This window comes from Petaurus breviceps, unplaced genomic scaffold (genome assembly GCF_028583685.1).
Source record: "Petaurus breviceps papuanus isolate PSGF00001 unplaced genomic scaffold, PetGlider_PUasm1.0 216, whole genome shotgun sequence".
In the NCBI taxonomy this organism is placed as follows: Eukaryota; Metazoa; Chordata; class Mammalia; order Diprotodontia; family Petauridae; genus Petaurus; species Petaurus breviceps.
This window is the reverse complement of record NW_027185867.1, coordinates 3,408,429-3,424,836: the sequence shown is the minus strand read 5'-3', so window position 1 is coordinate 3,424,836 and position 16,408 is coordinate 3,408,429. Positions and strand designations below refer to the sequence as shown.

The window sequence follows — 16,408 nt, the reverse complement described above, 5'->3', positions numbered from 1 at the left end:
GGGGGGGGGGGAGGAGAGGGGTTGGAGCAGGTGTGAGGTTCATTCTGTCATCCTGGTCTTTGGAGGTCCTGATAGGGGAATTTGTTTGTTTTTAAAATTCTGGTCTATGAAGTGGTAGCCCCAGGAGTATTTGCTGTCCGGGACAGGGGCCCCTGCATTTGGTTCTTACCTTGCTCTTTCCAGTCCCAGCCCTTTGGTCATAGGCCTACTAGTGGCCCTTGTGGTTAGTGGGATGACTTGCCCTCCGAGTTGATCAGGCCTCTTCCGGGCCTGCCTCTGCGTCTGTGGGCCACACCTTCTGGGCCTGCCTAAGTTAAATTTTTAAGTTGCTTTGATCTCAAAATTGATTTTGAAAAAAATTGAAAACTTAAGTTTTGCTCATTGTTATTGAAATTATTTTTTAAAAGAAAACAAAATTATCATTTCTTTTAAAGCACTAATATAGAATATAGTTATGTAAATAAGTTTTGTCATTTAAAATCATGATAAAACCATGCTGATGTTGATTTCGATCTGAACCTTCCTCTAAGAAAAAAAAACGTCATTCCTTTTTTGAGGTGCCGAAGTGCTGACAGCACAGTTTATACAGACAACAAAATTGGATCAGAAAATCCAAGAGACTTCTCTTTCTGAAAGTGTGCCCGTGGTAACTAATGCTAAAAAGGTAAAGAAACCAGAGACATCTCCAATCAAGACTGTGCCAAGGGTTAACCAAGCCATGAAAAAACCTCCACAGAAACAGAGAGTAAATATAGTAAAAAGCAACCAAAATCCAAGAATGAGAAAACAACTACAACCTGGTAAGACAAGTTTCATATCCATATGAATTACAGTTCCATAGATACAGATTAAATAAAAATTGCAAGGTACCAAGTGGAATTAATGACTTTTAGAGATACGTGATAATAATATTGACATTTAATATTTGTATAGCCCTTAAAAGTTTTCAGTGCCCTTTACGTTATATTATCTAATTTGATTTTCACAAGAACTCTATGAGCTTGGTACTATGATTGTCCCCATTTAACAGATGAGAAACTCAGGTTGAGAGTGATTAGGTGACTGTCTACTCCTATATGTGGATTAAATGTGGATGTTTCAGGGGAAGCTTGGTGGTGCACTGGCCCTGGAGTCAGGAGGACTTGAATTCAAATGTGGCCTCAGACACTTGATACTTTCACCTTGGGCAAGTCACTTAACCCCAATTGCCTTGCCTTCCCCTTTCCCCCCTGCGAAAAAAAAGAAAAGAGAAAAAAAGCTCTAACTTAAGCTCTCTTTTCTTTTGGTGATCTCAGCTGTTACCCTCACTGGTGATTTTACCACCTCTGTACAGCTTATGCCTAAATAGGCATTGGGAATACTGAAAGCAGAGTCAAGGGAGTGGGGAAGCATAGGATATTAAGCAAGCAGTCCAAATATAGCTAGAATAGAATGTATTGAAAGGAATGGTAAAGTTTAGAAAAATCTATAACATTATATTATGGAGGGATTCAGTGACAGAATTCTGGGCTTAAATCATTAGATAGTGGGATTTTGAGCAGGCAGATCTATAAAACAGAATCATACATACTGTTAAGACCTGTGATTTCATTGGTGTCAGGAATTTCCTTGTGGGGTACTTCTTCCACCCAGGCAGGTCAGCACATTCATTGCAGGTCATAGTTTAGGATGTTTCCTAGGGCACTGAAAGCTTCAGTGACTTGCCTATGGCCATATAGCCAGGTTTTCTTGACTGAGGCCTGCTTTCAAATCCATCATGCCACAATGCTTCCATATAGGACAACATCATTATTGTTAGTCATCTCATTCTTCTTTCTCTATGGTGTTCTGGTAGTAACAGTCATGGGACAAATAGCTATCTTGGTATTATTATTTTATACTTAATATTATGCAGATTGTTGCACAGTTAGATGAAATAATTGTTTTTTTTATAACTGAATAAAGGTACCAGGATATAAGCTTATCTTTTGTATGTTCATTAAAAGCATCTTTGGGACAATTCCAGTTATTATCACAATGGTTGATGCACACATTAGGGTTTTGCAAAGCATATTATTTTATATAAGCCTCACAGCATTTCACAACAATGTTGTGAGGTAAATAAAACATATGTTGTTCCCATTTTACAGACAGAAACTAAGAAAGAGAGATTAAGTGATTTGCTTATATTTACACAGCTCATATCGGAGGTGAAATTCAAACTCAATCCTTCTTTACTTAAAATCCAGTATTCTATGCACTACATAATTATGTCATTAGTTTACAGCAAAAGAGAATGGAAGTTGAAAGGCCTGATAGAAGATTACTGCAAACTCTAGATGGTTGGTTTTGAGGGACTGTACAAGGATGGCATAGTGGGAATGGAGAGAAAGGAATGGGTTTGAGAGATATGGAGAGTATAGAATAGATAGGACTTGAAGACATATTGGCTCTGATAGGGGAGAATTGTGGTACCACTGATAGCAACGAGGGAGGTCAGAAGAAAGAACAGATTCTAAGGCAAAAATGAAGAGTATCATTCAGATACATTGAGATTGAGCTTTCAGTGTGACACCCGAATAGAGACATGAATCAGGGCAGGAGCTCTGGATATGAGAATTTTCAGTTTAAAGGCAATAATTGAAATCATAGGAATGAATGAAATTGCCAAAGAAGAGAGAGTATTGAAATACTGTTTTTTTTTCCTAATTTTTTGGTCTTTTTTTTTTTTTTGGAGAGGGGAAGGCAGGGCAATTGGGGTTAAGTGACTGGCCCAAGGTCACATGGCTAGTAAGTGTTAAGTGTCTGAGGCTGGATTTGAACTCAGGTCCTCCTGACTCCAGAGCCAGTACTCTGACGTAGTGGCACCACCTAGCCGTCCCAATAACTGATTTCTTAACAATTATGCAAGCACGGTACAAACTCCCTAAGGTTCAACCCCACTAGAAGGGCTTTGATTGGGGGGCTGATGATGGATAATGTTTAATGTGATAAAAGTAATTTTTCATAGGCAATTATTGTGACAACACACTTAATTTCATGAACATCAAATACTGTCTCTTTTTTTTATGCTTCAGCCAAAAGAGAGATTCCCTCCCAGCTACCAGTTAAAATTCTGTCAAATAACCAAGGAGATGATCGTAGTGAGAATACAGTTCAACTTGGAAACACTGCTGTTGTTCAGTCAGATCTTCAAGAAAACTGCATTGGTCACTTTGATTCCCAAGCCCTAAATATGTTGGCTGATCTAGCTCTAAGCTCTGCTACCTCTACCACCTCATCATCTATTCACAGAGACCTGTCTTCCTCCTCTGACTTGACACAAAACAATATTTTGTTCTGTAAAGAAAATCCTTTGCAAGGTACTTATGATCATGAATATCACAGGCTGGCTAAAAACCAAAGATGTGCATTGTATTCTCTTGAACTATCCAAGCCATCTTATGAACAGACTGATTCAAGGACAAATTTACCTGACAGCCAGAGTGAAAAGAGCTTGACTCAGTATAGTCAAATATCTGTGACCCAGGAAGCACTTCCTAAAGAGACACTAGAATCTTCAGATGAAAGCAATAGTAATAGCTCATTTATTGCCATAGAACATTCTTATGCCTTACTCACTGCTGAACATTCAAAGAAACATCTGCAGCAGCGTGGAACACAAGGTCCTACTTTTGCGAAGAATGGGACAAAAGGCCCTGAGGCAGGGACTCCAGTGGGCAAAGTGATGCCATTTCGGCATCAGCATAACACTCCACCTGTTCAAAAGCTTTTGCTGGATCCAATCATAAAACATAAGAGTAGATTATTGCCTTCCAATTTAAAAGAAGATTTTTGTCATTCTCACACAGTCTTTTTCTGTGATGGCTCCTTTAAGGTTACTTGTAAGTGTGAAACAGAATATGTATTCAGCTTAGATAGTAAATACACTAATAACCCACTGGAGAAAACTGTAATACGAGCTTTACATGGGTAAGTATTAAACTTGATTTTGGTATAATGTTTCCATTAGAGTAAACTTATACAAAGGAGTTGTTTCTATTCCTTGGATTCCTCTTGAGGAAGGGGAAAACCATAGTTATAAGTACTGGTGTGGTACTGTCTGTCAGACTTGCAGAAAGATTTTAGACATGGGAATTGATAGTCCTGGTTCTACCACTGGTTTCCACTAACTGAAGAAATCATTTAACAGATGCATAGTTTAGGCATAATGAGGACTTTAATTGAGGGCACCATTGTTTTTCAATTAAAATTGAAAAGATCTTACATCAAAGAAGAGGATTTTTTAATTGCTTTTTTTAAACTTGAATATTGGAAGGATAGCTCCTTCCCTGTGGAACTTAAGAATAATTTTAATATCTTTTTTAAAAATATAAAGCTAGATTTGATGAAAGAATGATTTCATATTCAAAGGTAATCTGTACATCTTATCTGTTCAAGAAGGACATATGTAAACTGTGTCTTTAGTTCTTAGTGTAACTATAGAAGGCCTTCATATTTGAGTTTGGATTTTATATTTTTCTGGGTTCTAGTTTTTTTATTCTCTTAGTATCAGAAGTACAGCACTCCATGCCAAGTTTACCTTTTTCTAGGGAGAGTTTGGAAGGTGAAGGGCTTGTCAAGGGTGATTCTTTTTCCACTCCTGTTTTTCCTTTATCTTATGGAAAAAGATACAAAAATGGATGTGGTACATCTGAATTGACAAAACAATGACTGGAATGGGATAGAGAAGTTAGAGCTGGAAACATCTGTGACAAATATCTAGCCCAACCCTATCCTTGTATAGATGAGGAATTAAAGCCCATAGAAGTTAAACTAGTTGCTCATGGTTTTAAGGAGAAAGAGTGGAACTGGAATTTTAACTCAGTTCCTGACTTCAAATTCAGCATGCCTTTTACAAGGACAGCAGCTCTTCTCACATGAAAGAGACCTACTACAGGAATCAGTGTTTGTGTACAGTAGTAGCTCAAGTCCTTTAATATTAATAATTTGTTAAACCAGCATCTCAGTTTTTTCTTTTAGTTGCTGCTTTGTACTTTGTATATTTTCAAATGGGTGTATCTGCAATAGTGAAGACTTTCTATTCATTATAACTTTCACCAAAAGTTATTTTCACTGGTTCAACATGACTTTATTTTCCTCTTTGATCTCTTCAGACCCTGGAATGCTGATGTGCCAGATAACGTAGAAGAAGTGAAGCTTATTCTTCATATGTGGGTAGCTCTGTTTTACAGCAATCAAAATAAAGTCATACCCTCAGCTCGAAAAGTAGTAGAGCATAGCAATCCAGCAAAATATGTTTCTATAAATAGTACTTTGGATCCCTTGGATTTCAGTGAAGTCAGTGAAGAATGTCTAGGTGTGAAACGACATTCTGTGGATTCGCCATTGGAGTCCAGTTGGCCTTCAAGTAGTTCTACAACTGGAATATTATTGGCCTGCACCAACATCAAACCATCCACAAGTGGTTTGGAAGAGAGAGCTACTTTAGCAGGAGAGGACCATCAGGATGTCCCAGAATTCCAGAGCACTATCTGTTCTTCTAATAATGAGGTAGGACTAGATAAAACAAATGATGCTCTTTTGGGAGTAGTTGTCATTGTTTTGTTAAATAGAAATTATATTTAGTAGTAGATAGCATTAGATTAGTTTGTAAAAACTGATGCTCCCACTTATATAACAAAGTATAAGAGGAAAGCATACAGTTTTTATAAAGCTTTGGGTGTGAAGGAAGAATTTCCCTACAAAACTTATGAGGTACTGTTGATGGATTAGCAGAAAGAGCTAAGTCTTGGCCTATGTGCTTGAGAATATTGCTCATTTGAGATAGAAAAGAAATAGTTGCAAAGGAAAAAAAGATTCTTGGATTTCTAAGACCTGGTTAGTAGGTCCACATGAAATAATTCTTATATGGAAAATAATTCCCCTACCTACCTGTTCTTAAGTACCAGGGGTCCAGGGCCCTAAGTGGCATAAATATCAAAGTTGTAACAATATTCTGAGAGTAACAAAGGTTGCTACCATTTTAAAATCCATAGCACTAGCATCCTTTAGGATGTTGAGTGATGTATATTAGAGCTATTCTGTTATAGTCCTCTTAGGATGTTTATCTTGGAGAAACTAAGAATATAGATAAGTAAGCCCTATTTATGTCTGCAGTTGGATTTCAGAGTATATTTTTGTTTCAGACGTATTCTTCATTAAGGGGCATGTATCATTCATTAATTATTTCCAGAAGAAATTTTTAACATGATCTTTGGCGATCATATACAAGGAGAATTTGAGAATAGAAAAAGTATATGCTTATAAAGGATTGTTATTTTGTTTGGTGTAACACTGTAGGGCAGTTAGGTGACACAGTGGATAGAGTGCCATGCCTGGAATTAGGAAGACTCATCTTCCTGAGTTCAAATCTGGTCTTAAGATGTTGTATGTCTACATGACCCTGGGCAAGTCATTTAACCCTATTTACCTGAATTTTTCATCTGTAAAATGAACTGGAGAAGGAAATGGCAAACCACTCCAGTATCTTTACCGAGAAAATCCCAAATGGTATCACAAAGAGTCAGGCATAACTAAAATGACTGACTGACATAATGCTGACGGTATTCTTGAGTAATTAATTCTTCTGTGATATATCACTACATCTCATTTTGCAAATGTTCAAAATGGGATATGGAGAGACTTGACAGAGCAGAAACCAGACTTGATGAGCGTCTGGATATCTATTTGTGTACTTAATTTATTGAAGTACTTTTAAAATACTAATTTCAGAAGCTTTGTAGTTTATCTGTTTAAAAAAGTGAGATGGTACAGGATCATTGTCATATAACATGTAAGATGAGAGAGCAGAATAGTAACAAGTCAGAAAATGGAAGGATCAGAGGAGGTTAAACTGTCACGGGTTACTTGTCCAGGAGTTGATCAAGCCACATCAAACTCTAAAACTGGGGTGTCTCTTCAGGTAATATAAGATCTTTGAGCTTCTTAGTTGTAGTAAAATTAGTGTAAGTCAAGAGAATGCTGATGAAATCTCATATTTTAATGTAAAATGGTAAAACAAACAAAAATCACCGCAACAATAATGAGTTCTGTGTTTTGGTTAGGTTGAGTTTGCTATGTCAGCAGAACACTCAGTTTAAAATATCCAGTAGGTAGATGGTAAGTTAGGACTAAACCCCAGGGGAGTGACTATGGCTGATTATAAAGCTCTGAGTTTTCTTCATGAAGATGATAATTAAACCCAAGAGAGCTGATGAGATCAGAAAGGACAAGAGTATAGAGAGAAAAGACAGTGCCCCATCAGTTGGGGAATGGCTTAACAAGTTATGGTATATGATTATGAAGGAATATTATTGTACTATAAGAAATGATGCAGGTGATGGGTACAGAAAAACCTGGGAAGACTTACATGAATTGATCAAAGGGAAGTGAGCAGAACATTGTACACAGTAACAGCAATGTTGTAATGATGATCAACTTTGAAATACTTGGCTACCCTTATTAATACAATGATCCATAATAATTCTGAAGGACTTGTGATAAAAAATGCTGTCTACTTTTGGAGAGAGAACTGATGAACTCTAAGTGCAAAATAAAGGATATTTTTTTTTTCAGTTTTTATTGCCTTTTGGGAGGGGGTGCAACATGACTAATATGGAAATGCGTTTTGCATAACTTGTCATGTATAATAATATATTTATTGCCTTCTCAAGGGATGAGAAAGGGGCTAGAGAGAGAGGGAGAGAGTTTGGAACTGAAATTTTTTTTTAAGAAAAGAGAGAGAGAAGTGGGCCTTAAACATAGTTTTTGGTTTGTGATATATGTGATGAGCCATCAAAGGAGACTGAAAAGGAGTAGCCAGAAAGATAGGTGGAGCAGCAGGAGAGAGTCACAAAACCCAGAAAAAGTGATCAGTAGTGTCCAGTGTAGCTAGAGGCTGAGAAAGATAAAGACAGAAAAAAGAAAGCTCTTCAGTGATAGAATGAAGTTAAAGTACTGAGTGGACAGCTCTTTTCTAGGATGAGAATGGAAAGGAGTAGATAGATATCCGTGTGTGTGTGTGTGTGTGTGTGTGTGTGTGTGTGTGAGAGAGAGAGAGAGAGAGAGAGAGAGAGAGAGAGAGAGAGAGAGCATGCTTAAGGGGATCTTAGGATCTAATGCATATTTTTTAAGGGTGAGAGAGACTTTACTATGTTTGAAGGTAGAAGGGAAGAATCCAGTAGATTGGGAAGCCGGCATTTAGCTGAAAAAAATGGAAGGAGTTAGGATCAAGAGAACATGTAGTGGCATTGACCTTTGCAAAGAGAAAGGCTGTGTTATTATCAGAGGAGGAGAAGATGGGGGTGGGGGGAGTTGCTGATATCAAGGCAGAAGGGGATAATAATAAGAAAGAGCTCAGGGTAAAAGACCTTAAATTTTTCACTAAAGCAAGAGATTATTGGCTGAGAAGATGAGGAAAGAGAAGAGGTTTGGAATAACTTCTGTGGGGAATGAAATAGGGAATTAATTAAATTAGGGAGGAATAAAAGAATTGCTTTGCTGCCTTGGGGACCCAGTTGAAACTGGGTAACATAAATTATAATGTGCCTAGACAGCAGTCATATGACTTTCTCCATTTCTGTTCAGGAATATGTGAGTAGAAGCAGAGCCGGCAGATGGTGACAAACATTTTTAAATATAAATTTTTTAGATATCTTTTGTCTTTACATGAAAGTCATTTCTGGACTCCTCTTCTCCTTCCCACCACCAACAGGATTACCAGACCCTATCATGGCTAAGAAAATAATTAAACAAAATTTTCCTGTACAATGACTGCATCTGACAGTGAATGCAGCATTTCACCCTAGTAGTCCTCCACCTCTCTGTCATGAAAAGGGAGGTATGATTCTTTATCTGTCAATTCTCACAATTTGACTTCCTTTTAATGATCTACACAGTTTATAGTGTGGTGTAGTCATTGTTTATATTGTTCTTTTAGTTCTGCTTATTTCACCCTAGTTCACTATTATGACGTTTCCCATGTGTCTCTGGATTCCTCATATTTGTTGTCTCTTGCTGCATAATGATATTCCATTACATTCATATACCATAGTTATTTCAAACACTTCCCAGTTAATGGTCATCCACCTTTCAGCAAACATTTATAAAACACCTAATTTATGCTGTTGCATTAGGTGCTAGGAAAAAGACAAAAATTAAGCTGCCTCTGCCTGCAAGCAGCTTACATTTTACTGGTTTAACATATACACAGATAAAAACTTTTTGTATTTGGCATACTAAATTCTTAACTTTTATCATTTCAGATAATTAGAAAAAGAGTGGAACAGGAATTAACAAGCAATACAGAGATGCCTAATATTGTGCTTTCTAGTAATGCAAGTACACAAACTAGAGAACCTTCTGTGGCTGATGAAAATGAAAATTCACAGAAAGTTGCTAACTCAAGAGCAGTATCTCAGAATGGAATCAGTGATCAGACAATGATCTGTGGAACTTCTGTGAACAGAGCTTTAGAAGACAGAGATGACTCTCTCTATGAAGCACTAGGTGCAAAAGCAAATGCTTTACAGAACGTTACAGAGCACAGCAGCCCCAGAAGCAAAGTGGCAGAGAGTCAGGAGTCATTAGAAAACAAAGATGGCGATTTGGAATATGTAATGATCAATTTGGAACCAATTACTTTCACTTTTGAGAAAAATGCCTGTCTGCCTATGGAAACAGGATTTGCAAGTGGAGCAGATAAAATACCAGACTCTGATAAAGAATTGATTAAAAAAGTATCACCTGTTGAAAGCCTTAGACAGCAAATCCCCTTCCATGAAATAGCCCAAGGACAAGGTGCTTCATCTGCAAATCAGGATCTCCAAGACATTCCATCTATGACAGCATCTGTATCAGCAGGAACTAAATATCTCTGTACCTCTTCTGTTGCTAGAGAGTCTCTTGTTAAGGAAACTGGCTCACTTCAGAAGGAAGTCCCCGTTCCACTGTCAACGTCATCATCAAGTACAGTGTTAATTGAGGCAGTCTCATCAGTTGTAAGTTCTGGTAATCAGGCAACCTCTGATAAAGTAAAACCGCCTCAGGACACATTTCTACAGACTCCAGGACTCTATAGCATATCTTCTGAAGAGGTTATAGAATCATCCCAGATTGAAGAAATAGTTTTAACACCTACTTTTGCCCCCTTGGAAAGCAAGCAAACTGCTTCAGCTGGTTATATTCCATCAAGAACTTCTAAATTGAACTATTCTTTAGAAAAGGAGACAAATGAAAGTGGCTTGAACAGTGAAAGAATGAATTTTGGATCTGTTAACTTAGCATTTACCAAAGAAACTTGCATATCTTTGGGAAGAGAGGCAGTCAGCATAGAGTTATCAGATGATTCAGATATTGAACTAGCACTAACAATATCACCACCTACAAGTCCTCGAGACCAAGCACAATCTGATGAAATTATGCAGATTCAGGCTGTTCCATTAGAGAATGTAGAACTTCAAGTTGTAGCTGAAGAAATAATTGAGCCAGTAAACACAACTTTCCCCAAAAACAGAGAAACTAATTCTTCTGACTATTCCTCACTTCATACTGCAGTGTTGCAGAAAACATTAGAAAATAAAGAATGTAAAAGAGATGCTGTAGACCCAGTTACTTTAGTACTTGCTAAGGAATCGTGTGCCCTTGAGATTGGACAGGAAGTTAATATTATCTCCAACTCACCCTTTGATGGTGCCTTAATTGAGCCAGTGTCACCAGCTTCAATTCCTGATGATCAAGTGCCATCTGAAGAAACACCACTGCCTCAGGATATGCCTCTTCAGATGTTAGAACTACACAGTACAATATCTAAGGAAGTTAGTAAAGCCACCCATATTCAGTCAATAGATATATCTTCAGGAGAAGAAGATAGTACCTCTGCTGGTCATATTTTACCAGGAAGAAAACCTGCTACAACACAGGGGAAACCAACGAAACTTTCTGCTGAAATGGCTTTGCCCTTAATTGATTATGCAGAACAAAAAGAAAGTCACTTACTCCTTCATAGGGGAGCAGCTGAAGACCCTATGGTCCAAAAAAAGTATGATGATGCTAGATTTTTTCCAGGAAGTTTTCAGTGTTGTGATGCAGCATTAAACCAGACCATTTCAGTTGCTAAATGTGAGGAGTACAAGACTTCTTTTCAAGAATTGGAAGGATCAGAGAATCCTTTGCAACACACTAGTGAGGAAAATAAAAGTTTAGACTCAACACATACTGTTTTGGACACCCATAAAGCTCCACTTTGTCTTAGAAAGTTGATAGAAAATAGGTCGGTAGCTGAGAAAATCCATTCTTCAGCTGAATCAGAGCTGACAAGCAATTCATTGGACCACAAGAGTAGCCCTTTAAACAGTAGGAAGGATTTGCATGGGCAAAGTGAATATGATTATTTACATAATAAATCTCTGAATTCAACTTCAGGTGATCAATCTGATTTTATACAGATGTATTCACCCTCAAAGAACCCAAACATTTGTATTTCCATGGATGATGCTTCACATAAAAGTAGTTCAGGACAGCTAAATGAAGAGAGGTTTCAAGAGCGTGGAATTTCAGTGGTCAATAGTCTCAATAATGATGAAGTTATTTCCACTTTGCATGAAGAGTTCATCAATTTAAAAGAAACTAGCCTTGGGTCAAGCTTCACACCATTGTCAAAAGGGGAAGGAAAAACACACGTTCATCAAGATGTTTCAGTTTGTGAAACAAAAGATCAGCCAAATGGCATTTTTGCCACCAAAGAATCTAACTTGGTGTGCAGTGGTACATACCAAAATGTGGCAAACATAGCCAAAAACAAGGGGGAAGAACATTCTGCTTTAGTTATTGAAAAACCACCTTGGGAATCCTCTGGAGAGCTTGTAGAAGATGAGAATGCAGTAGAGGGGATTGGAGCTGAGAAAGATATGAAATCCCCTGATAGAAATACAGATATGAATTTGAACACTGAAATTTATTATGAATCACTTTCTGGAGAATCTGACCAAGAATGTTTTGGGGATGTTAAATACTCCCAATTGCAGCTAGAAGATTCTTGTCCCTTGAGAACCAGTCATCCCAACAAAATGGAAGAAGCTACCATAAATAATTATGACACTCTGATGAGTAGTAGGACTGTCACAACAAGTAGTGACATCGTGAGCTGGAATTATTCTCATAAAAGTCCAGTGGCAGAGGAAGGTACCCAGCAAAGAAACTGTTCAACTGCATTAAAGAAAGGGGATAAGTATGTACCTTTTTACATTAAAATCCGAGATCTTAATGGTACTCCCAGGACTTATACTAATTTTACTGTAACTAAGAAGCTCAAAGACACCACTAGGACTTTACATAACCTGAAGCAGCACCCCTGTGTTACAGCTCGGTGTGGCTTGATCAGCTCCTGGACAAATACCTGGCAGGTGGCAGATGATCCAACCCAGAATACTTTGGATCTAGAATATCTGCGGTTTGCACATAAGCTAAAGCAAATGGTAAAGAATGGGAAATCTCAGCTTTCTACTACTTCTTCCAATACTTTGACAAAGGAATCACATATTCAGACAACTGTTGGAGGCTTTCCCTTGACAAAAGTAACTGAGACTCCAGTTACACGTCCGACCTCCAGGAGCAGAAGCCCTCTGCTAGTAACAATTGTGCACTCAGAACCAAGACAACATACCTCAGACTGGCACAAAAAAAGTCAAAAGCATAGTGATTCTAACAGTCTTTCTTCTTCCAGGCAAGACAAGGGTAGCCAGAGTAGAACTCTTTCAAATACTGAGAGAGATCCAGCCACTTCCTTCCACCTCAATAAATTGAAATATGATAGGAAGCTGAAAGAATCTCGGAATGACATTTCACTCATTCTTAGTGAATATGCTGAATTCAATAAAGTGATGCTTAATAATAGCCAAAGGAGCTACCAAGCTAGTGATCTGAGTGTTACCTCTGAAAAGGCTACATCCCCGAAGACGCCATCTTTCCCAAGGAGGATGGCTTCCTATGAACACATGATTACAGATTTGTGTTCCAATTTGCACATCAAACTAAAAAGCGTTATAAAAGAGGCATGTAAAAGCACCTTCCTGTTCTATCTGGTTGAAACAGAAGATAATTCATTCTTTCTCAGAACAAGGGTAAGGCATCAACTTTTTCTTACATTTTTCCTTTATTTTGGTTATTTTAACAATTGTCAGCTTTCTTGGTTTGAATCATACTCTTAAGGGGTGTATAAATTTCACATATTTCCAACTGTATAACTCAGTTTAGGTAGTACAGTTGACTTTCTTCTAAAACCTGTGGTTTTTGGTTATATTGCCATTTGTATTGCTGTTAGAAGATTCTTGATATGTCCAAACCAGGGATGAAAATACATAGAATCAGGCATCATCAGTTTGACTAATTTAAATTTCAGGAATTTTGAAAGCACCTGTAGGGACCAGATACCTTTTTTTTTTTTTAAAGCAATCAGGGTTAAGTAACTTGCTCAAGGTTACACGGCCAGTTATTTCTGGGTGTGATGCTGAGTGTCTGAGCCCGGGATTTGATCTCCAGGTCGTCCCAACACTGGAGCCGGTACTCTTACTTGCTGAGCCACCTGGCCGCCCCGAGGGACCAGATATCTTAAAACAGATTAGGAGTATTAGGGTGTGTTTGTTTTTGTTTTTTTTTTAAACAAATCAAATATTCATACCAACTTTGGTTTTTGTACCTGTTTTGTCTCTAACCTCAGTTTTCCCATTCATAAAAACTGGGAGTTATACTAGCTACATACCAGATTCTGAGGGATTCAGTCCCTCTGTCCAGTGGAATAACATTAGAGATGTTTATTTTGCTTAAGTAATGGTATTAAATAGTATGTAGAAGAGATCTTTTTTAGTTTAGAGTAAACCTGAATTATATGTGAAAAGAATAAATAATAATTAATGGGAAACTATATATTTAGATTTGGTTTGTCTTTATTGCTGTTAAGGGTGGCCAATCAGTCAACAAGATGTTTTTGTCCTCAGAAACTTATGTTTCTATTTAACATCTAGTATGCTATTGACAACCAAATTTTTATCCCAAAGAGTTCTTTGTTGTTTTTTTCCCCTTTGCATAGGCAGAGCTACCTCTCTATTTTTTCCCTGGACCTTACTATCTTTCTGACATTTGGTAAATAATGTAATTTATAGAGTTTCTATACCATGTCCTCCCATTATGTGATAATTCTAAAAATGCTATGTAATTATTTTCTTAAACAATTAGAACTAAATCACAGATCATTAAAGCTCTAAGTACATCAGAATTAATATGCTTTTGTTGTTTGTTTGGTTTTTTTTTGGAAAAGTTAGTGATAGTCTTTGTGATCATTAAAAACACCTGAATTGTCCCATAAGATGACTAGTTTTTTTAATTCTGTTCTAAAAAAATAGATGACTCTTATTTTCAACTTTTTTCCACTGTCTGCTTTTTATCAATAAACAAGATACTTGGTCTCTATGTTTTAAGTCTATCAGGATTATCAGTAATGATTGTTTTCTACCTACTTTGTAAGGGCAGTGTATAGGAAGGTATGACTACAAAATAATGAGGCTGATTTTCATGTGTGGTTTGTAGAAGCAAGGAAAAATGATCAAGTGGACATGTTGCACCATTTTTAGCATACTTTTTTTTTTTTAAGCAATTGGGGTTAAGTAACTTGCTCAAGGTTACACGGCCAGTTATTTCTGGGTGTGGTGCTGAGTATCTGAGCCCGGATTTGATCCAGGTCATCCCGACACTGGAGCCGGTGCTCTTACTCACTGAGCCACCTGGCCGCCCCTATTTTCAGCATACTTTAAAGGTCAGCCAGTTAGTCTTTTATTAACAGTTGTGGCAAATAAAGTGGTTAGGTACATTGATTAAGTGAGATATCATATTAAAGAAAACTTATTGGAGAATAAATTAAATTGAGAGAAGAGATTTTTGATGGTATGAATGTAGAAAAAAAGTAGGGGGGCAGCCAGGTAGCACAGTGAGTAAGAGCACTGGCCCCAGTGTCGGGATGACCTGGGGATCGAGTCTGGGCTCAGACACTTAGCACCCACCCAGAAACACCTGGCCATGTAACCTTGAGCAAGTTACTTAACCCCAATTGCTTAGGGGCAGCCAGGTGGCTCAGCGAGTAAGAGCACCAGCTCCAGTGTTGGGACGACCTGGGGATCGAATCCCGGGCTCAGATACTTAGCACCACACCCAGAAATAACTGGCCGTGTAACCTTGAGCAAGTTACTTAACCCCAATTGCTTAAAAAAAAAAGTAGGGGAAGATAAAGATGTCATAAAGTTAAGGCACTGACCTGGATGCTCAGAGTTTCTGATCTTTCATCTCTTCTGCCAACTAAACATGTCACCCTAAGACAAATCATTCTGAAACTGTATTTCCTTGTTTGATTTTTTTTAAAAAGAAAGGATTAGATATTTTCTAAACTCCCTTTGTATACTAAAAATTCTATGATGCATTCGTCCAGTCCATAGTATAACTGTGAAAGGTCATTGTTTTGGTACATTGAAAAATTAACTATGAGACTGGGCAAAACACTAAATTTAGATAAAGAAAACATTCTGGAAGAGGTAAATACTTTAACATGAAAGTTTCTCTTAAATGTGTGCTATGTTTTGAGTGATAAATAGAAACAAGAAAGACTCAACATTTATTCTACTCTTCCAAGGGAAGTTATACAAAATAGGATTTTATTTACTTATTTATTTGTAAAATAGTTACAAGTGGTGAAACATGACATTTCCAGTATGACCTAAAAACAGAGCATCAAAGTCTTCTGTGGAAAACTTACAACATCCTCAAACTAAGAAAATTCTTATTCTAAAAAGCACAAATGAAGATAATTTAATCTCTGTGATATGAATGCAGGCTGAATTTATCTCTCAATGTCCTACAATATAAAAATCCTACAGTATCTGAGAAATTCTTAGAGGTGCAAAATGAATTGTGCCTCATTGATCAACTTCTCTGGTGCTTCATTCAACTCATAGTGTACTTTCTGTGGAACTGTTTTTTGACCAAAAATATTACTCAGCTTAATCATCTCTTCTGTTCACCATATTTAACTGTAATTAGCTTCTAGATGTTTCCGTTAATCATTTTATATCATTATAACTAAAGATTGGCTAGTTATTTAACTGAATTATTATGAAGGCAATAACAAAAAAAAGCTGAAAATGTTTTGTACAATGATAGTCTTCCAGAATAAAACAGCATGCATTTTGTTATAAAATTTTGTATTTTAATTTTTTAAAAATTTATTTTATGTTCTTGTCAGAAAGATATTGAATCAAGATATTGTTTTACTAATAGCATCTTCCATCATTGTTCTAAATATTGCACTTTATAGTAAAAAGTAAAAGCTATTTATATTTCTTTGCTA

The 16,408-nt window shown here is 37.1% G+C and overlaps 1 protein-coding gene across 1 annotated transcript in view; it reads left to right on the top strand.

Annotated features, from left to right (window-relative positions):
• Window positions 1-16,408, top strand: part of TASOR2 (transcription activation suppressor family member 2) — a 64,504-nt gene that overhangs the window by 32,003 nt on the left and 16,093 nt on the right. Inside the window, exons 14-17 of the mRNA XM_069094273.1 lie at window positions 558-800; window positions 3,057-3,951; window positions 5,136-5,532; window positions 9,285-13,139. Of these exons, the coding sequence (XP_068950374.1) occupies window positions 558-800; window positions 3,057-3,951; window positions 5,136-5,532; window positions 9,285-13,139 (5,390 nt within the window). The remainder of the gene's footprint in view (window positions 1-557; window positions 801-3,056; window positions 3,952-5,135; window positions 5,533-9,284; window positions 13,140-16,408) is intronic.